Here is a 22,364-nt window from a genome sequence, read left to right on the forward strand (position 1 = left end):
AGGATATGTCCACCTAATTTCTACAATTTGGCTTCAATTAAAGTTAGTTTATTAAATAAATTCGGTTGGCAGAAACATTATTTCAGCTGTTTTAAGTACAATAAAACTTCAATTAATAGCCTGGGCTTTTATTTGCTTCAATCACTGAACTCACCCTGCCTTTAATTCCTTTCACACTTCTTTCTCAGCAAAGATGGGAAATAGGCTGCTATCAAATTCATATACTAGTATGAATGTTACTTATATTGGATAATATATCAATTATAAATTATTCATTTGATCTAGCTCTGAGAGACAGCACATCTAGGCCACTTTGAACGACAGAAATGTGGAGAATCTAATGCCGCATTCAGACCAACCGCAAATTTTCGTGACACTTTCCTCGCGTGAGTACATTCGCTGCAAGTGTTCACACACAACGCGAGAAGGCGATAAATAAACACAACTCGCCTCTACTACAGCTGTATGAACCCAATGTAAAGATTTTGCTGTGATTAAATAGCAATAAACGAATTAAACTGATGCCGAAATAACTACAACATGATGCAGATTTGTTAAACATATGAATTCATGCTTTGTCAGGTCTTTCAGCGAGAAAGCAGGACAACAACTTCTAAAATGTTTGTTTTCTGAATGGAGTTCGGATCGATCAGGGCTATGCTACGCTAACTTGCTCACAGTAAAGTACAACGATAGCTGGAATAAAGTTACAGACACATGTTTTCTGAACTCACCAGGTAGTTCAACCTCCTCGCTTTCTTTTCTCCCAGCAATGTCCAGTTTTGTCCTGTTTTTATAAAACTAAAGTAAAAATTTATATGACTTTGTGTGTAAACTCACTGCCCCGAACGCTCAGTTCGCTTTTGGTCTGAAAGCACCATAACTGATCGTACGACATTAAACATTTATATCGGTATGCATCGTATAAGCAGCTTAGCTCAAGCAGGTCACCCGGTGGGCTTTAAGAGGTTTTATACATCCAAAGAATTTCTATAAAAAACAGACCAGGCTTCTAATTGAGACCTGCGTTTATTTGTCAAAATGTGCAGCTACACCAGGCCAGTAAACAGGCGTCTAATTGAAGTTTTACTGTACTTTATTGAGCAAAGATCAGTCCCTCCAGGATTTCTTGGGCCTTTTTTGTGATTGTTTTTGCCTAAAATGCCCGATTTTGCTGCAGCTTTTCTAAAAAATTGTGATGTTCTTGGACGTTTTTTTTGCAATGAAATTGTGGGAATAAGTGAAAACTGCAAAGATAGATATGATGCATTTAACAGTCCCTCCAGGATTTCGCAGGTCTAACCCCAAACCCTGCATTTTTAAACCAACTTTCCTTAGTTTGCTGACATTTGCGGGAAACTGCGACGATGGGTCAAATTTGCAGAAAAGCTGGGTTGATTGGTCGAAATTGCACGTCACACTAAATTCTCGGGGAGTTGATGAATATGTGTTAATAGTTGCAATCACGACATCGCAAAATCGTGGAGGGACTGAAAAAATGTTCCCCAGTTCCAGTTGCTGCTGAAACAGAGAGTTTTTACAGTTCGTAGAGACCCAAAGCAGAGTTAAAAGAGAGTGAATATTAGACTTAAATTCATCAAATGACACAAACACAACTCCAATTAAATGATCATGTTGCTCTCTAACTCCTGGACGTGTATATTTAAAACCTAAAACTTTTAACATTGTATTACTCTATATATTTTTATATTGAGTTTGTTATTTAATTAATCAACTAAGCGTTTCAGCACTAATCTTTTCAAGTTCCAATCCTTTTAAATGTCATATAACTTTAAGCAACAAAAGCTACAAGTGACTTAAAATATTACGTTATAATACATATTTAAACTCAAAGAATGATCATTAAACTGTTTTAATATGAGCTAATATTCAAATTTAACCTAATCATCTGAACTCAGTCTACTTTCCAGTGTTTTTTCTTTAGCTTTTAACCACTGGTCATGGCCTTCATCAGCAGAAAGAGTTTGCAAAGTTGTCATAAATCTATTAAGTGGACTTAATAAAGGTCAAGGATATTCTCTCATTTTTCTAGATATATTGCATATTTGCTTATTGGCTATATGGCTTCCTGACTGTTTTGTTTATTACTCTTAAATATTAAAGAGGGAGACTATAAAAGATTAAATTTGAGTTTTAAAAAATCCAGGTTTTGGGTCCAGCTGCCTGCTGCCTTTTCTACCACTCGTCCAAGTGTCATGCTTACTCACCCTATCTCCTCATGATGTATGCGTGTTGGAGTGCTTGTGAGCGAGGCAGGGGCTCTGACGGGAGTGTGAGTGTTTTATTGCGTAACAATACTGAGGTGAGATAAAATTAGCTCTGAGAAATGACAGAGGTGGTTATTTCTGTTTGTGTCTGTTGGGTTTGATGAGCAAATGTGGCCCAAAAAACTCCAGCACACAGACACTTACAGTAGTTATCCTTCAAACGCTGCTCTCATCGCTGACATTGTTCAAGTCGTGGAGAAAAGACGTCTTCAGACTGGCTTCTGTTTCATGATTAATGAATTAGGTGTTGCACCATATTCTGTGGCTGCAGGGGGCGCTGTTGCATGAATGTAACTATAAATAAGTGGTTGTTGCTATTAAAGGAAAATTTAAGTATTTTTAAACCTGGGCCCCATTCTCACAGATTTTAATCTGTGCGGGCTTCAGTTGCAGTTGCTGCAACATGTTCCTTCAGGGCGATTGACGTCAAAATGACGTCCACAAAAAGTGTTTCTTTTTGCCTCAGACTGCCGGTGACTCCCTTTGTCTCGCTTAAGGACAAGTCTCGCTCTGAAATCTCGTGAGAGAGAGGACGGTGCAAAGGTGATTCAGAGGTGGAGAGAGGAGTTTGTTGTGTTGGAGTAATGTTAGGAAATAAAGTCTTGCTTGCTGCTCCTCTATGTAGACAACTAACTCCTCTCACTTGTTTCCATCGTCGCTGTCCTGCAACAACTCGCCTCTCTCGAGATTTCAGAGCGAGAACTATCCTTGAGTGAGACTTCACTTTCCTGTTAAAAACAAAGGGTGGCAGTGGGAGTCCACCACAGGGATCCTTTCCATGATTCTGTCAGACCAATACATTCTCACTCCTAGCTCGTCACATATGGATTTAGCAATAATAAATATGCAACGTCCGTCTAAATAAAACAAATGGTTAACATTGTGAAATGTCACAGTTTGGTTGGGGTTAGAGAAGGATCACTGTTTGCCTTAAAATAACAACGTTACTTATGTGACTTTAAGGTCCAGTGTGTAATATTTCTGTTCTATTAAAAGAAATGCAATATAATGTACATAACTATGTTTTCAGTGGTGTATAAAACCCTTACATCATGACCCATTATGCTTTAATACCTTAGAATAAGACTTTTCTATCTACAAACACCACGGGTCCTCTTACATGGAATAACCATGTTGCTCCGCCATGTTTCTACAGTAACCCAAAACGGATAAACTGCTCTACAAAGCGCGTTTCGTCACTACTATAATTACGTACGAAGATGAAGTAGTGGTAGTTGTCTGATTTATTAGAAGTAAGAAGAGAAGTGAAGTTTGGACAAATAGCGGACCACATGTATTATTTAGAACAAAGCTTACAGAGCGTGTCGGCCACCGTAGCTTCTCCTGCGCGCTTGGAAAGCGAGGGGGGGGAGCGGCGACTTGAACAGTTGGTTACAGTTCGCAACTCTCACGACTAGATGCAACTACAAACCTACACATTGAACCTTTAAACTTAAATAAAAAACAATAAAGGGTGACTTTTTGTTTCACACGGGGAACGAACACCGGTCTCCTGACTGAAAGTTCAGTTTCTGGCTCACTGTCCACCCCAACCACCTCCTTAATCAGGCTTTTCTGTTAAAAATCCTATACCTACCTTAAGCGTTTAGCGACCAAGGGGTCCATGCATCGTTATGTGACGACTTGGGAGTGAGGTTGAATAGATTTCTGGTAAAACAGTCTGAGCTGGTCGTTGGCAAAAAGAAGCACTTTTTGTGGAATCATTTTTTAATTCTTTTTGTACCTATTAGTCATTTCGACACCAAAATATGTGAAAATAAGGTCCAGGTCTAAAAACATTACAATTTTACTATGTCTACTTCCACCTACAAGCTGAAATTGTGTATATCAGGCATTCAGATCAGGATGGTTTGAAAGCAGAGAGGAGTCCAGGACTACTGTGAGGTCAGTCTGATTGCTGAGATGGCCCTTTTATGCTGACAAAGCTTATGTGGCAGCTGACCCGTCTCCTCTTCCTGTCTCCTGCCTTTGTTCCCCAGGGGGGCCTTTTCGGTGGTGCGCCGCTGTGTCAAACTCTGCACGGGCCAAGAGTACGCCGCCAAAATCATCAACACCAAAAAGCTGTCTGCCAGAGGTGAGAGAAAGACAGACGTGGACGGAGACCCTGTAACATGGCTGCATGTGTGTTTTCAGTTGGCATATTTCAGCGAGTGTTTGATTCCAGCATGTGTGAAGCCTCCACGTCTGTTCATCCCAGAGAGGCAGATGACGGTTTCAGTCAGAGAGAGGATCCGAGCATCGACGAGGACGACAGAAATCTACATTTTTCCTGCACAAGATGTCACGCGGACAGACTCTAAACTCAGTTTTCACACTCTGCTACAGATTGTTGTGACGGCTGTGACAGAAGACGCCAACAGCGTCCCTATAAAGTGCTATTTGCAGCGTTATAGACATTATGTCACTGTCGGCCGAGCTGTGATGAGGCAGCGTCCTGTGTTTGATGTCTCACTCTTTTTCTCCCGATATAATGCTGATAAAGTATCTCAGAATAACGATGATTACAGCATAGAGATCAGATCATGTGACGACTCTCTGTAGAGCTGTCAGATAACGAGCAGAGAGACGACAACAACAGCATATATCTCATCAGATCAACTAGATCTCCTCTCCTCCTTTTCTTTTCCTCCTCTTCTCTTAATTTTCTCCTTTTTTCCCTCCTCTTCTATTTCTTCCCTTTCTCTTCTCCTCTCCTTTTGTTTCATCTCCTCTTGTCTCCTCCCCTCCTCTCCTCTCCTTGTACACTCCTCTTATTTCCTTTCTTCTCCTATTGTTTGTCTCCTTGTTTTCTCTCCTGTCACCTTGTTTCCTTTCCACTACCTTTGTTTCCTGTCCTCTTGTTTCCTCTCCCTATCTTTTCTCCTCTCATCTTGTTTCCTCCCCTCCTGTCGTTTCTTGTATACTCCTCTTCTTTCCTCTCCTCTTCCCTCCTCTGCATGTTTCCTCTCCTCCTCTTTTTTCCTCTCCTTTCCTATATTATTTACTTTGTTCTTACCTCCCGTGCTCTTGTCATTTCTTCTCTCCTTACCACTCATTTCTCTCTTCTCCCTGTCAACTCTCTCCTCCTCTCATGTCCTCTCTTGTCCCCTTGTTTCCTTTCCACTCTCTTTGTTTCCTTTCCTTGTCTTTTCTCCTCTCCTCTTATGTCCTGCACTCCTCTCCTTCCTTGGATACTCCTCTTGTTCCCTCCAAGACACGTTTCCTCTTCTCCATTCTTCTCTCCTTACCACTAATTTCTCTTCTCTCCCTGTCAACTCTCTCCTCCTCTCATGTCCTCTCTTGTCTCCTTGTTTCCTCTACTGCCCTTGTTTCATCTCCTCTTGTTTCCCCTCAACTCTCCTTGTTTCCTCTCCTTATCCTTTCTCCTCTCCTCTTGTCTCTTCCCCTCCTCTCCTTCATTGTTTGTCTCCTTGTTTCCTCTCCTGTCGCCTTGTTTCTTTTCCACTACCTTTATTTCCTGTCCTCTTATTTCCTCTCCCCTCCTCCTCCTCCTTCTCCTCCTCCTCTTCTCTCTCTGGAATGAGGAGTCAAATGGGCATCTGGGACAAACGTTGCCCTCGGGCCGTTCACACAGATGTAAGGAAGTCGTGTGTGTTTCAATAACTCCTTTTCAATCACCTTGAGAAAAGTTACCTCTTCAGAATTTGTAAACTAAAATGAGTTTTTTTATTATGATGCTTTTGATTTTATTGACATATTTGTAAAAACAGCAGGTGTTTCCTCTATCAATGTCCACCTGTTTGCGTTTACACATAACCTTAGTGTCTTCTTCTTCTTCTTTCATGTGTTTGTTCAAATCTGAGATGTTGTTGTAAAGCCTCAGTTTGACCATCATTTGTCTTGTAGACCATCAGAAACTGGAGAGAGAAGCCAGGATCTGCAGATTGCTCAAGCACTCCAACATTGGTGAGACTCTTTTAAGTGTTGCCTCTTTAAATGTTTATATTAGGCTTTGGTTAGATCCGTGGTTCCCAGCCCAAGCTTGTCATAGGTTTCATAAAGTATGTATTAAACATCAGTCAATCAACAGAAAATCAAATAACTGAATAATGTAAAGCAAGGAAAATAAAACACCTTTCAACAACAAGGCAAATAAAGATGTGTAACATGAAACATTAAAGGTGTTAAGATATAAAAAGTAAACAGATAAAACAGGAGAATAAAATGTACACGGCAGCTACAGTGCAGTGCAAGAAATTAATAAGTAGTCCCAAATTTAATTTTATAAAAGGCAGTTTAAAAGAACTGATTTGGAGCAGTTTTCCACTTTCATGGGAGTTTTGTAGCTTCTAAAATGTGCAACACGTACTCATAACTCAACAACAAAATAGGTTGTGTCCCAAAACAACATATATGAGTGTTGGCAAGTACCAATCCAGAGACAGGCCTTTAGTACGTTACGTAAGTCACGTGATCTAAGTCCTATGATGTCTAACACTTGGTTTACATTGTGAAACGGTCGTATAGTTTGGTTTGTTTTAAACTAATTAAGATTGGGTTAAAATAGCTACCTAACTAAACTAACTTAACTAAAAACTATCAATGTTGATGTTTTGTTTCACACGGGAAACATTTCTTGGGTGAAAGTTTGGTTTCTGATCCACCCATAAGTAAGTAAGTAAGTAAGTAAGTAAAATTTATTTGATATAGCACCTTTCACAGAGCAAGTCACAATGTGCTTTACAAAAAAAATAACAAAAATAATAATAATAACAAAAGCAACAATAAAAGAGTGGAGCAATCAGACAGTCATATATAAGCATCAAATATTATAAAGGAATCACCTCTAGTTTTTAGACGTGTACGCGGTACAGCTAGTAGGCCTTGGTCTGAAGATCTTAAAGACCTAATATACGCATGTCTGAGATGTACCCGGGTGCCTGATCATGCAGCACTCTGTATGTTAAAACAGGCACTTTGAACTGAATCCTAAATTTAACAGGGAGCCAATGTAAAGAGGACAGAAGGGGAGTTGAGTCTCCGGCTGGACCTGGTCAACAGCCTTGCAGCAGCATTTTGGACCGTTTGTAAAAGACGACTTGCTAAGAGATGGAAAAAGGGAGTTGCAATAATCTAAGCGGGAGGAAATAAAAGCATGGATTATTATCTCAAATTCAGATTTTGAGACAACAGATTTGAGCTTGGCAATGTTTCTTAAATGAAAGAAACACAACCTGGTCAGAGTTTTAACAATGATGCACTAAGAGGAGACAAGCCTGGGCTGTGTTAGGTGACGGATTACCTACAAGGTAAACATACACATTACCACAGTCGAGCGCTGGCAGGGACCTGGCGGTTTTTAATGGCAGAAATACGGCAGCGGGTCCTGTATATGGATCGTAAGTGCCCAGTACTTACAGTTTAGTCTTTCTCTTGAGTTGAGGTGGTCCAAAAAAACAGCTTTTGTGGCGCCTCTACACGGGAGTCCAGTGTGAGCCGCTATCTTGGACTGTTGTTTAGCCCTCCCTGTCACCACGCATGTCATGTGACTGAAAACTATGAATAAGGGCTTCAATCTTGTCTGTGTTGAGTTCTAAGAAGTTTTTTGCCATCCAGCTTTTAATGGCAGTGAGATAGTTGCATAGTGTGGTCAGTTTGTCATACTCATCTGACCCAAAAGAGACTGCTGGATAGCATCAGCGAAACAGTGATAAGAAATGCCCTTGAAATTACTAATAATGTTGCCTTGGGGGAGCATATACAATATAAATAAAATCGGGCCCAACACTGAACCCTGTGGCACACCACAGGATAGAGCAGCAGTTTTGGACATGTTCCCAGTGACACAGAGAAGCTCCTCTCTGATAGGTAGGAGGAAAACCAGTCCAAAGCACTCCCAGAGATACCCACCCACTTCCTAAGCCTATCAATCAGGATGCTGTGGTCGATCCTATCAAATGCTGCAGTAAGATCGAGCAGCGCCAAAACAGAGCACTTCTCCGCATCAGAAGACATCACTATGTCATTTGAGATCCTAAGAAGTGCTGTTTCTGTGGAATAATTCTGACAGAAACCAGATTGGAACTTGTCAAGTATATTGTGGGTAGTGAGAGTGTCAGTGAGCTGTTTGGCAACAACTTTCTCTAGTATTTTTGAGATGAATGGTACTTTGGAAATAGGCCTGTAATATTTGGACAGGGATGGATCCAGATTGTTTTTTTTTTTTAAGAATAGGTTGAATTATCGCATGTTTGAAATAAAGTGATAAAGTGATGATAGAGACCAAACATGACCCAACAGTCCCAATCACATTTTTGAGCAAGGCGGTGGGTAAAATATGTACAGGGCTTGAGGAGGATTTCATACTGTCCACCCCAACTACTCTGACTTTACTCTGACTTTACTGTTCAGCATTGAGTAATAGCGCTAAATGGTGCCATGTGCGCAGAAACTAGAGGGGTACCAGGTATTTGACACCCTGAGTGAGAATGTGCTGCTCTACACTGTCTGTGGCACTTAACCCACAACCTGCTGGTTCCTGAAGATATAAATCTTTAACAATTACTTACAAATATATATAAAAACGTCTCAGTAATTTACTAAAACAGCTGGCCACAAACGGTCACAAGTCACAATAGCTCTTCAATCTGTTTACTCCGTACTATGTGCTGTTTTGTTCACCTGGCTTTTGGTTCTCAGGATTATACACAATTTCCCTAAATTAAGAGTTATTAAAGAGGGGGGAAAGCTCTCTGTGGCATCTAGCTTGCTTTCTGTCAGTTAGCAAGATTGTTAGCTTGGTCGCTTAACACAAGACAATACGTTCATGCAGTTTATTCAAAAGACGTATTTACCATCAACTCCTGTCTGTAACTGTCTCTTTTGTGAAGCAGTTTATACGCAGACAGCGAAGGTTAAATAAAAGCAGTAAAGCTTTGTTGGTTTGATCTCTCCAACTCTCCGGTCAGCACTGTCAGGACGATTTGCTGTTGGTCAGTGGAACTGATCCCAGCGTGAAATGTGCAAACCCTTTTTTCTTTGGCTGCACAAAAAATACTTACTATACTAGGATCAGCTTGTTGGTGGCTTCGGCCTTTTCACGGGGCTTAATTTGGTAACAAGAAACATAAAGAATATCAGCAGTCTTGTCCTTTTAGACTTAATTAGTAATATTAATGTGCATTACAGCAGATGCTAGATGAAAATGAAAAGAAGATAAATAAAGCATGCACCTTAGATTGTTCATAAAAAGAAAAAGATCTGATTATTTTGATGCCTGTATCTGTTTCTGTTTCTCCCTCTTGTCTCTTTCTCTTTGCCTTTCCTGCAGTTCGTCTCCATGACAGTATCTCAGAGGAGGGCTTCCACTATCTCCTCTTTGACCTGTGAGTTTCCTCCTCCTCCCTCTTCCTCTTGCCTTCCTTCTTCCCTCCTCCCTGGCTCTTCTTCTCTTTCTTTGTCATACTGTGTGTCGCACTCCCTCCTTTTCCTCCTCCCTCTCCCCTGGAGCCTTATTTTCTACCACTTCCTTCCCCGTTGCATTTGTCTCCTCTAGGCTCCCTTACTTTCTTTATATCTGCATTCTCTTCTATTTTTCTCTTCTTCTTCTCCTTCTTCTTCTCTCCTTATCCCTTCCTCACTTGCATGGCAGTTCCCCTCATTACATAACAGTCCTCCCCTCCTCCCTACCTCCATCCTTGCGGATGCAGATACACTCCCCCGCACTGGAGCCAGTCTCCATGGCAACCCAGTCGGAGTGAATCCTGCAGCCGGGGTTTCCCCCTAATGAGGACATCCCCCTCCTGTTTCTCTGCGTGTGTGTGTGTGCTGCCTGGGTGAATTAATGTATATAATTTGGCGTTTTATCCTTTACATTTCTCAGGGTGACAGGAGGGGAGCTATTCGAGGACATTGTGGCTAGAGAGTACTACAGTGAAGCAGATGCCAGGTAAACACCTAATGGTTCTGATCTCTGGACTCCCTTTTTCTTCTTCATCCCCCTCCATGTGTCAGTCCTCCAGCCTCTGCAGTCCTCCAGCACCCCTGAGTCTCAGCGCCCCTCATTAGCACACACTGACTGAATTTTGACTCATTGTTGGATTTTCTTTGGCGTTACAAGCTCTAATTCTGATTGATAACTACTGCGTTTTCTGTGAACTGAACCAAAGTGGATCATGGTTGAGGAGTTGTCCCCCCTCCAGAATTTACAGACAGATGGAAACGTACACATGCACAAAATGCACACACGCCCAAGCTATAACCCCCTCAGGAGGTTGACTTAAATCAATTTGACTGAGGAGGCGGTTTGCGGGGGCGAGAGAGAGAAGAAAAGAAGGTGAAACATTAAAAAGAGGAGGGAAAGAGGTACAATAAGAGATGCAGGGATTTTTCCTCCTTAAACATCTTTATCTCTCACTCAGAAATGGCCGGAGACTCCTGGTTCTGATATCAGCCCACCTGTTGTCATATGCAGGGCTTATAATACATGCTGGCTCTTATTCTGTAAACATAAAGCAGTCAGAGCATAGACAGTAGAAGGTAGTTTTATTTGTAACATTACAACAGGTTGTAAGTCAAATTAAGTTTGTAACTCCCATCTGCTACATAGCAGACAATATATAGTAATATAAAAATGATCATAAAATGGTAAAACAGAAATAACCTATATTCAATGGCTGAGGATGAATTTGAGTTTGAGTTGAGAAAAAGCTGCTCTGCAGTCTGGTATTGCGGCAGAAGATACTTATATCTCTTCCCAGAAGGCAGCAGGGTGAACAGGCTGTGGCTGGGTGGGTTCTTTAGTATCCTTTGGGCTCTACGTAGGCACCCCACCTCACCTCACCGATATCACTGATGCTCGGGAGATGGGTACCAATGATCTTCGGAGCAGTTTTAATCGCCTGCTGCAGAGACTTCCTGTCCTGGGCCGTGCACATCCCATGCCAGTTTGTTTTGAGTCAGGATGCTTTGGGTTATGGGTTATTTATCAGCTTCTGAATGATAACCAACAGCCTCCAAGAGGAAGCACATTTTTGTTTTGTGATTCACTTATGGCAAAAAGCATGAATAGATGTTTTGTCCAGTGCTTTTAACTACTTAAATCACAAGAAAATGTCCAGCAAATAGCAATTAATGAGACTATGGCATTTAGATATATACTGTATATATATATAACGTGTTAGGCTACTTCTCAAGATTACAAGATTATCTTATTTTTATCTTATTATAAAAAAGACCATTTTTAATATTTTTCTAACATGCAGTTTTGTAGCATTATCTGTTCAGTGTATGTAATTGTTGTGCATCTCTTAAGCCGATAGTGATAGTTTATGCCCTAACATTTCAGAAACAGTGTTGACGGCACACAGTATTCATCTAAAATGACATATTAAATGTGAAATGGCTGCTAAAAGCACTAATAGCAGTAACACCAGCTCTTACAGTTGGTGAATAATTTGCTAACCAGCTGTAAACAGGCAGGAGGGAACTATCCTTTTTACGACTAATTTAGCAGTTTATTAAACCCTTAAATAATTTTTCTCTCTGGTAGAACTCAAGCAGTAGTTTCTGTCCAAATAGGTGTTCCACTTGGCTCTATTCTGGTTCCACTTCTGTTTACTATCGACAGAAATATTTCAAATCGTAAATACATTTTTATGCAGATGATACAATATATTTTTATATACCATGAGACTAAATGTGATAATTGAAAATCTACATTACAATACGTTTGTTTTAAAGGACAACAAAACTAAGAATATGCTGCAGTATTTTCAGTGCCTGCTGCCATCAATCTAGTATGCATAAATATACTTTACCTGTGTGGATGTAACCTGACAGAACTAGTATTTAGTATTGGGACACAGCTTGCACTTTATTTGTTTATATTTTTGATAATGTGTTTTGAAAATACATATACTGGTGTGACCACAAGTTACCCCATATCCACCAACAAGAGGGTGATTTTCAGGGTAAAACCTTTAATAACCTTACCTTTAATCAATTAATAAATTTTTGAAAATTATTTAGGTATTATTTAAATGAATTAAAGCAGATTTTAGGTTAGAAATTAAACAAAATTGATGTTTAATGTGGCATGTTTTGCTGCTCTAGCACTAAATATGTGCCACCAGTCCTTCCAAACAAACTCTGCTCTGGTAAAAATCTCAGCGTTCTGATTATCTGCGTAATTTTCTGCTGTATTCTTTAGCTTTGCTTTCCCTGTTATTTTCTTTCCTGCCCTCTCATCTGCCTTCATTCTCCCTTGTTCCTTTGCAGAAATTATGTGTGTGTGTGTCACTCTGTGTGTTTGTGTGTGGGTGTGTGATTAGCATGGCTTGATTACTGTCCAACGGTATCTCACTGACAGTTTCCTCTCTGTACTCCATCTGTACACTGAATCTCTCGATCCCTCCCTTCCTTCACCATCCCCGTAGGTTCACCCAAATACCAAAAAAACATATTTTTCACTTAACTGCTCTCGGTATCCAGCCATGCAGGGAGTTTTGGTGTTATACATCCAGGTTTTGAGATATCCGTCTCTCAGTTGTGTTTCCACCACAATACAATGAAGGAAAAGGACTTTTGTTTGTGGAGCTCACAGCTTTGAGTCATGACACAAATTCAAACAGCAGTGTATCTTTCCACAAACAGTGCCTCATTATTCAGGATACTCCACTGAGCACATTGTGAACTGTTTAATAGAGACTATTAATTCATTATAAAGCAGTTCCAGTGATAACTGTCGTTAGTTGAGGTCTGTGGATTATCCAGAGGAACTATGTTCCTGTAGGGTTTTTAGCCGTGCTAGTAGTGTGGCTCTAGGGATGGCAATGTCAGTCAGTCGGTCCACTCCTTTGGTTCAGCCTGATCTATGCCTTCTATGAGATGGATTAGCCTGAAAACTTATACAGACATTTATGGTCACCAGAGGATCAACTCTCCTGACTTTGGTGATGCCCTGACTTTTCCTTTAGTTCCCCCAGCAGGTCAAATAGTCACATATTCTGTGATCTACTGTATGCTTGATATCTACTTGCTGAATTGGTCCCATGTTTTATACAAACATTTATGATCCCAAGAAGATACTTCATAATGACTTAAGTGATCACTTGGCTCTTTCTGTAACGCCACCAGCAGGTTGACATTTTTGGTTTTGAGTGAAATGTCACAACAACTTTTGCATGGATTGCCATGAAATTAGGTTCAAACAATCTTGTTTCCCTTGGGATGAATCATAATATCTTTGGTTTATGACAAAAGAACTAAAAATCTAATGACATTCGCATCAGCCTCAGCTGTACTTTGTGTTATGCACTAATTAGAAGACGTCAGCCTGCTAACATGCCAAACTAAGATGGTAAACATGGTAAACATCATACACCTGCTAACACCAGCATGTTAGCATTGTCACTGTGAGCATGTTAGCATTTGGCTCAAAGCATCTCTGTGCCCTAAAGTACAGCCGCAATTGAAGGTTATAGCGCACACAGTCGGAAGGGGGCTTGGGACGTGATGATCCCAAGATTGAGTCTAATAAAAATGGCTGCCTTTCTAAAAGTCTATGCTGGGAAATGGGTCCTATGTATCCCAACAAGTTGATGCGTGGAGGTGTTTTATTTTAACCCAAACCTGACCTTTAACTAAACCTAATCAAACTGCGATGTTTCACAACATTAACCACTAGTTTTATTTTGAAAGTGTAACCGTATGTTACATATTCTTACTAACTTGACCGAACATTGCATAGCAATCAAGACATAACTCAGTAAATATATTTTGTTCGTAATTTTGGTGAACTGACTATATAATCTTTCTCACTTATCCATCCCTAAAAACCATCTCCTCCTGTCAGATGTTCCCCTTCTCCCTGTACTTCTCTGTATTACTGTCTTGATGCTTCGTTTCCTTCCTGTGTTCGCTCCTTTATCTGCCCCTCACCCTGTTGTTTTGTCTCCACAGTCACTGTATCCATCAGATTCTAGACAGTGTGTCTTACACCCACCAACATGACATAGTGCACAGGGACCTCAAGGTGTGTGTCTCATTGTGTAGCATTGCCCTGCACCTTCTGCACAAGGGTCACTCTTTACATGCTTGTGTTTTATTGTTGTTATTTTAATTTTTGCCTGTGACTAAAAAACGCTTGCGCCTGCTGTCTGTCAGTTTTGCGTGTCTGCCTGTCTTCAGGTTTTGCTTTTGGGACTCTTGCTGCACTATTTCCGACGGTCTGAACTAGCATTGTGATTTCCTGTGGGTCCTAACAGACAGAGCACCATACTCTGGGAGAGCTAGAGAGAGAGAGAGAGAGTGAAGAAGTGAGTGAGTAAGCATGAAAGAGAGAGAAAGTGAAACAGAGTAGAGTTCAGTGGAGTTACAACAGAGCAGTGTCTACTTCTGACGCTTGGAAAGCTGCTAAAATGTTTTGTCAAAGGCAGTGCTGCTGCTGTTGCTGCTGAATAAATTACACAGGAGAATGTGCAGGTTAGACACAGTGCCTCCCACATGGTGCTGCAGCTCACTCCTACACTGCCTGACTAATGTTTGGCCCTTTCTTGGAAACAGAAAATAGAAAACTGCACACCTTCTCCCTTTCGTAGTTCACAGACAGGTTCACTCTTCACACTTTTTCCTGTGTGTGTGTGTGTGTGTGTGTGTGTGCAAATGTGGCGTGAGTGTGCAGGAAGAGATACTTGTGTCTGTTGGTGTTTGTGTGTGACTGCAGTGATTGTGATATTGGGTGTGTGTGGCCCTTATTGAGATGTTGCTGCCTCTGCATGGATGTGACAGTTGGGGGGTTGAATGTGCTCAGACTAACCTGCTCCCCCTGCTGTTTGCGTGCAGTCATTGCATCCAGCAGATCCTGGAGGCCGTGCTCCACTGCCATCAGATGGGGGTGGTACACAGAGACCTCAAGGTGAGTCACCTGCAGGGGTGTGTGTGTGTGTATTGGGAAGGATTTAAAGTTGTTTTGTCTGCGTCTGAAGGGCTGGTAAGTGCAGTAAGACATATTTAAACCCAGCATGTCACTGCTTTTCTCTGGCCTGATGTATAAATACACGCATGAGCATCTGCCTTGTGTTGTGTTTCATTAAACCAATGTCTGCATGCATTTAAGTGTCGCTACTGTATTAATTGTATTAGTGGGAGGTTTTCAAACTTTAAGTGAAAGAGCAACTTAACAACAGCTGAAAATAGTTGTTGCTTACTTCCAGTGGTTGATGTTCTCACCTTCCAGCAGTGATGTAGATGTGCACGCTAGGCTGTGTCAGTACACCCTGACATTACTGTGGGGTGTGGTCGCAGGTGCAGCAGGGAAGCGAAACACTGCTTATTAGCCTTGTGTTAAGGTCATTGAGTTGCTGCAAGTTACAGGCATGATATGGTACTGATAATAACGTAAAATCTTAACAATAGATTTATAATATATATAGATACAGAGTATTGGGAGCTGCAAGGTGCTTAAGATTTTCTATTCATGATACACGATTTCATTGCAGAGGGCAGCCCCTTTAAGTAGATCCCACCTCCTGTCCATAAGTCGAGCCTTCTTTAATTGAGTTTTTAAATCAGCCAGCAGAGGGTGACATGATGTCTCTCCTGCAGCTGGAGCACAACACACAGCTGTTTCTGTGAGATGGCACAAATCAATCACTATCAGCATTATACAACATGTCCCTGTGTGTATTGTGGACTGTAGGTGTTTGTCAGATTGCTGTTACATCGGCGTCTGAGCAAGAAAGACACGACTGTTGCAGAAAGGCAAGCTGTGTTTGGTCTTTCTCAAGTAAACAAATGGCACAAAAAAGGCTTATACACATTTTATAAGTCCCATCTGTCTGTCTCAGCCTCTGAGTGTGTGTGCATTCATGTGTGTGTATTGGAATATGTATGAGTGTTGCTATGAATGTGTGTGTGCTGAATCTGTAGCTATTCTTAGTCCTCTGATCTGGGTTTAACTGGTTGCATCTCGGTGGTCCGTCACACCTTCTTTAACATAAGCAAGGGAAGGTAACTTTTTCTCCTTAATGCAGGGGCAGGCCAGAGGGGTGGGAATCTACCACAAAGAGACCCAAAATGACCACAAAGACACATGAAACAACCACAAGGAAACAAAACAACTACAAAGAGACAAAACCATTACAAATAGACACAAAATGATGAGAAAGAGACCCAAAACGCCCACACAGAGACAAAATGACTACAAAGAGACCCAAAACGACCATAAAAGAAACACAAAGAGTTGCAAACCACTACAAATAGACACAAAATGACCACAAAGAGACACAAAACAACTACAAAGACACAATAACCAACCACAAAGAGACACAAAATGACCACATGGGAGACAAAAAAAGACCAGAGACACAAATCTACCACACAGAGACAAAACAACTACAAAGAGGCTCAAAATGACCACATGGGAGACAAAAAAAGACCAGAGACACAAATCTACCACACAGAGACAAAACAACTACAAAGAGGCTCAAAATGACCACATGGGAGACAAAAAAAGACCAGAGACACAAAACTACCACACAGAGACAAAACAACTACAAAGAGACACAAAATGATCACAAAGAGACAAAACGACTATGACGACACACAAAACGACGACATACCGGCAAAACTACTACAAACTCACAAAACGACCACAAAGAGACAAAGACCCAATTTTTGGCAACATGGCTTAGGCTATTTGGAGATACAAATAACAGCTGTTTACTTATTTCATTTAATAGAATATTTAACTTTTAATATTTATTTGGTATTCATTACACTGAATAAACAATGTAGCATTTTATAATAATTCAGTTTGTTGCCAAGAACCAGGGTTTTAAATGTGACTCACATTTTTAGTAATTTTCCAGAACTTTCTGCTTAAATGGCAACTTTTTCCACCAAGTCCACTAAATGAAAACATTAGAAAAGAGCAGCAAGCTTCTTTAGCTTGCTGCTCTTTTCTGGCACACTGAGGATGTTAACATCGTCACAGATCGAGAGATGTGTTTAAGAAATGTAACGTGATGACGTGTTTGGTGTTTGTGTTATACATGCAGCCAGAGAACCTGTTGCTGGCCAGCAAGTGTAAGAACGCAGCCGTGAAGCTGGCTGACTTTGGACTGGCTATTGAGGTTCAAGGAGAACAGCAGGCTTGGTTTGGTATGTTACACCCACAACACACACATCTGCAGTGTGCACACGTGGACTACGTTTGTTGGTTACTTTATTCAGGACGTCTCACTGAGGCCGAGAACAAATTATATAAATATAACATCACAAAAAGACATGTGACCATTCACTAAGCCCCACCCCCATTATTTAACTACGCCTGTTGAGCTTTCCATTTCAGCACTGCGCATGCACAGTTTACAGTGCTGTAGGCAAGGGCGTCACTTTGTGTTGAATGGTGGGGACAGAAGGGCTCAGATTAAGGGTGTGATTGTACATTTGGGTCATGAGACGTGACGATGCACGAGAACAAGACAAGTAGGTTTTCAGCACTATTTAGATTAAATATTTGATGCTGAAATATATGAGGGGGGGGGGGGGGGTCAGTGGGTCCTCCCCCTGAAGGTTTTGAGCATTAAACTCTTAATTTCCTGCATTCTGGAGACATTTTCTGCTCCAATTTATAGTCTAAATGTCTTTATTTATATGAAGGGAAACTCAAAATTCAGATGGCAGGTGACAATTCAAAATATAAAAATATAATGGAATATAATGCAGGATTCAGCAGCTTTTTTTGGTTGCTTAAGTTACTTTCTTGGACAATGCGCATATGTTTCTTCTAGATTTAAATTGCATTGCATTTTTTTAATATGCAAATAAAAAATTTCAAAGCAATTTCATTTGTTATTTAACATTTCTTTCTTTTTTTAAGAACATTTTTAACAAATGCTTTTAAAAAGTGATGGGGACAAAATCAGCCAATTCAAAAAGTGTCCCCCAGTGTCCCCAGTGTAAATGACACCTCTGGCTGTAGCTGTGTAATTTGGATTTTTTAAAATAATGTTTCCATGATTTCAGACAAAGGGAGACAAAAGCAGCTTTTTGCTGCTAGCCAACAACTGTCAATTCTGCTAGCTGAAATAATAATTGTTGCTAGCAAGCTAGGTAAGCTAACATTAGTTGAAAACTCCTTCTCCGGCTTTTCAATGTTTCCAGAACTGATTCCAACTAGCTGCTTTTGTTCATGTTATTTCAACACCTGCTGAGTCATCGGCCGCTCCTCCACACTCACTGTTGTGTTTGTCTTACATTATAGAAAAGAGAGGGTCTAGCTAGTGTTAGCTGTCTCTCTTTTGTGGGTCCAAATGTGATGACGGCAATTGGTCCCCAGCTGGTTAACTTTATGATCATTTATATTTTGACCAAGTAAGTGCTAAAGATGTTGTGATCAGTGGTATTCTAAATCTTGGACAGATTAACAAAAAGTGTAGCACAATTGAGCTTTTTATCAGGCCAGTTAACAATATGATTCACACCAGCAGCTGCAGCAGGCATTGTACTGCAAATCTCCAGATCTAACGTCTGTCTGGCTTAAGACTCAAGAAAAAGGCACTGACACCAAAGGCAAGAGTAAAACATGATCATGAAACACATCTCTGTTTTGAAATCCATCCTAATTATTTCTGTACTAACAAATACCCGCTACCCAGTCAGAGATTTGGGGGGATGGCCCAATGAGAGCACCCCACAACCACACGGTTGTGACTTTGATCATGAAGATGACACTGCTGAGTACTCAAAGAGTTTTCAAAGTCTGAAACTGTGGGCCTCCCTACGACTTGGAAAAAGCTGCCCCCTCACATCCCGTTATTTTAGTTTTACTCAGTTCCTCTATGCATATAGGATCATGAATATGTTAACTGACCCCGTAGACAGTCAAAAACTGAGCCAATATAGCCTAAAAATGGTGTTTGACACAACTTAGGACTACACCAGAGAGAGAACAAAGATCTGCCTGAAGGCATTTATTCGTTTCTGACTCTGGGAAAGTGGGAAATTCCCCCAAACTACTATCTCTTTAACCAAATCACACACATTGAGGCTCTATGCTAATGTCATTTTTTTCTCCTTACATTATAACTACTGTAATATTTTTTCAATTCTGTTCACTGAGCTGGGACTGAGAGAAAAAGGAGCAATCAGAAATCTGTCTGGTAGTTCAGCACCACGGACAGCGGCATGGATTTATCAATACACAGTTAGCTGCTGATGTTTCAGAGCCGTGGTCGAGGCCATAGAGTCGTATTTGCACACACCTCATTCAGATAAAAGGTCAGTGAGTCAGGCATACTGGACGAATATATGATGGGAGGCAGCGGGTTAACTCATATTGTTAATTTATCTAACAAGGGGGGTGGCATCCCCTGTATATCGCCTTCTACCACTACCTGCATATGGTAGACTAAGAGAATTTTAGCGAGTCCAGTATTTTCTTTAAAGGAAATCTGTAATAAAACCCGTCCATCTGTTGCCATCATCCTCCTTCTCTTCCTCCTCTTGATCATAAAGGGTTCTGCTGCCTGTCAGCCGTGATGTGCAGCAGAGCTGTCACGCTGTAGACTGCAAACCATGTCTTTGATGAGGAAAAGTATTGAGGCTTCCACAGGACTGTTCATCCATGCTGTAATTTTATCCTTTTTTGTCGTGTGGCCTTGAGTTGAGCAAACAAGAAGGGATCCCCCCCCCCCGTCTTCCTCTAATATTAGACTTTTATATCATCAGAAGGAAACTTTTGTTGAACTTTTTGTTTTTAGTTTCTATATCTATGCTTTTTTTTTTATTCTAGTATGTATATATTCTCAGGGATCTAAAAAGGATAGTGACTACTGGATTTTTAGAATAGCTGAACAGCAACAACTAATATCCAGCTAAGAACATGAAACAACTTTGTTATACTTACTTTGACCCAGAGTCATTATGAAGATCTAATATAAAGAGGCTGCGGAAAGCTAAAAGCGTTGGCTTTAAATTAGACTGTTTTCAAAATGCACTTAAAGTGCTGTGATTCTAAAATGCTGCCTCAAAAACCACGACCTTCAGGGACTCAAACCTTGGGATAGATCAAAATTAAGATATTGAACTCACAGGCCAGCTCCAGCATATATTGCTGATCAATTGAAGTCGTGTGCATCCTTCTAAGCAGACCTGTTACTCCATGTTTTCCCTCAAACACGGCTCAAGAACGGGAGCGATCGAAGCCTCGCATTGTGATTTTGCGCTTTCCCGGACCAAAGTGAGACAGAAGCAACGTCCGGTTTGGACTTTTGACAACTGAAGACAGCCAGCATCAAAATTCTGTCAGAAATGTAGGACAAAATCCTCCCAATGTGACTGCTGCTACAAACTACAGCTACAAACCAACCAATCAGAATGCAGCATGAATGGACCATGTCCACTTCATCTTAATAGAAACAGAGTCGACTTCTCTGATGTCTGTAATGTTCAGGTTTTATCGACCCTGTCATAGAGGTGTTAATTGAATTATGTGTTTTAGCGTTGAGGTCATTGTTAGTGGTGGTGGTGTTGCACAGAACTGTTCAGAACTGTTTATATTCTGAAACCCTTGTGTTTGTTAAGAGGGAGGACAGAACATTCGAAACGCCTCTTAATATAATGTATTCCAGTAGAACAGCACCTTTAACTATGACCTTAGTGATTAGCATATAATCCATTTTACACATTTCCCACAATGCCATCAAAAAGTGGACATTATGTGCGACACAACGGTAGATTTTATTGCATAGTTATTGTATTAAATTACAGTAAAAAGTACATTATTTCCCTCTGAGATGTTGTTCTGTAGAAGCAGAATGTGGCTCGAAAAGAAAATACTCATGTAAAGTACAAGAAACTCAAATTTGTACAGTACTTGACTAAATGAACTTTCTCGTGTTAAAACATACTTACAAAACATTGCTTACGAGAAGCTGGACCCTGATGTGTGTTTATCTGCTGTGTGCAGGCTTTGCAGGGACCCCCGGCTACTTGTCTCCAGAGGTGCTGAGGAAGGAGGCGTATGGTAAACCTGTAGACATCTGGGCATGTGGTAAGCTCTTTGTCTGCGTATTTCTCACCGCCGCCTCCTCTCTCTCCGTCTTGTCACTCCGACAAAGGTTGTGTTTTTGTGTGTAGGTGTGATCCTCTACATCCTCTTGGTTGGATACCCTCCGTTCTGGGACGAGGACCAGCACAAACTTTACCAGCAGATCAAAGCCGGGGCGTACGATGTGAGCCCGCCTCTGTCACTGTTATATCTGTTCTGCCCACTTTATTTCAGACATTATGTTGCTGGTATGTTTAATATGTACGTGAGCATGCATGGGTGTGTGTGCGCTTTAGTTTCCCTCCCCAGAGTGGGACACGGTGACCCCGGAGGCTAAAAATCTGATCAACCAGATGCTGACGATCAACCCAGCCAAGAGAATCACTGCCCAGGAGGCACTGAAGCACCCATGGGTCTGCGTAAGTACACATATATACAAATCCAGCACCCTGTTACTGGACGGGAATCAATATTTCATTGCCACTGTGTGATACTCCAACAATTTGTAATTTGTAATTCCTCTGACAGCAAGTTTGCGAACATCTGTCCAAAGCTGCCAAATATCAGCACCATCTGTTTCCAAACATGCAATCTCTGATGTGTGCAGATACTGGGCCAGCTTATCTGGAGCGATTTGTCCCACAGGACTGCAAAAGAGCAACCTCTCTCTGGGATAAGCACCTCTGTGTGCTCTTCATCCACAAAAAATATCAGGATCACAAGCTTACAAGCACCCCCAGGAAGCTGTGTCATATGTGCTTTTAAAGTGAGAATTAGTTTATCTGAGACGGTTTGTGGCATATAAAAATGGGGGAAAGTGGAATTATTTCAAGCAAAGACACTTTTTCTGACATTTATTTAACAGCCAAAGTTGATTAAAAGGCCACGCACATTTTCCAAAAACGATTTTCATTCCTACAGCAGGTCTTCATATAAACGCCAGCTTTAGTTTAGGTGGCGCTCTAAGATCTGATACCCCCTGCCCCAACAATAGACTGTATATAAGAAGTGGGCGGAGTCATTGTGACGTCACATGCCGTTCTGAAGCCTCGACTTTGGCC

At 41.0% G+C, this 22,364-nt stretch overlaps 1 protein-coding gene across 9 annotated transcripts in view; it reads left to right on the forward strand.

Annotated features, from left to right (window-relative positions):
* LOC119914912 (calcium/calmodulin-dependent protein kinase type II subunit beta) overlaps positions 1-22,364 on the forward strand; it is a 56,283-nt gene that overhangs the window by 1,261 nt on the left and 32,658 nt on the right. For 6 of the 9 annotated variants that reach the window (XM_038734446.1, XM_038734450.1, XM_038734452.1 and 3 more), the window contains exons 2-10: positions 4,289-4,383; positions 6,156-6,215; positions 9,580-9,634; positions 10,132-10,197; positions 15,093-15,165; positions 17,309-17,411; positions 21,223-21,306; positions 21,393-21,487; positions 21,600-21,722. In XM_038734446.1, the coding sequence (XP_038590374.1) occupies positions 4,289-4,383; positions 6,156-6,215; positions 9,580-9,634; positions 10,132-10,197; positions 15,093-15,165; positions 17,309-17,411; positions 21,223-21,306; positions 21,393-21,487; positions 21,600-21,722 (754 nt within the window). Of the gene's footprint in view, positions 1-4,288; positions 4,384-6,155; positions 6,216-9,579; positions 9,635-10,131; positions 10,198-14,210; positions 14,284-15,092; positions 15,166-17,308; positions 17,412-21,222; positions 21,307-21,392; positions 21,488-21,599; positions 21,723-22,364 lie in introns of all 9 variants that reach the window. The other 3 variants (XM_038734447.1, XM_038734454.1, XM_038734449.1) reach the window with 1 other exon arrangement.

Source organism: Micropterus salmoides, unplaced genomic scaffold (genome assembly GCF_014851395.1).
Source record: "Micropterus salmoides isolate LMB-PRFRI ecotype aquatic unplaced genomic scaffold, ASM1485139v1 Ms_hic_scaffold_20, whole genome shotgun sequence".
Lineage (NCBI taxonomy): Eukaryota > Metazoa > Chordata > Actinopteri > Centrarchiformes > Centrarchidae > Micropterus > Micropterus salmoides.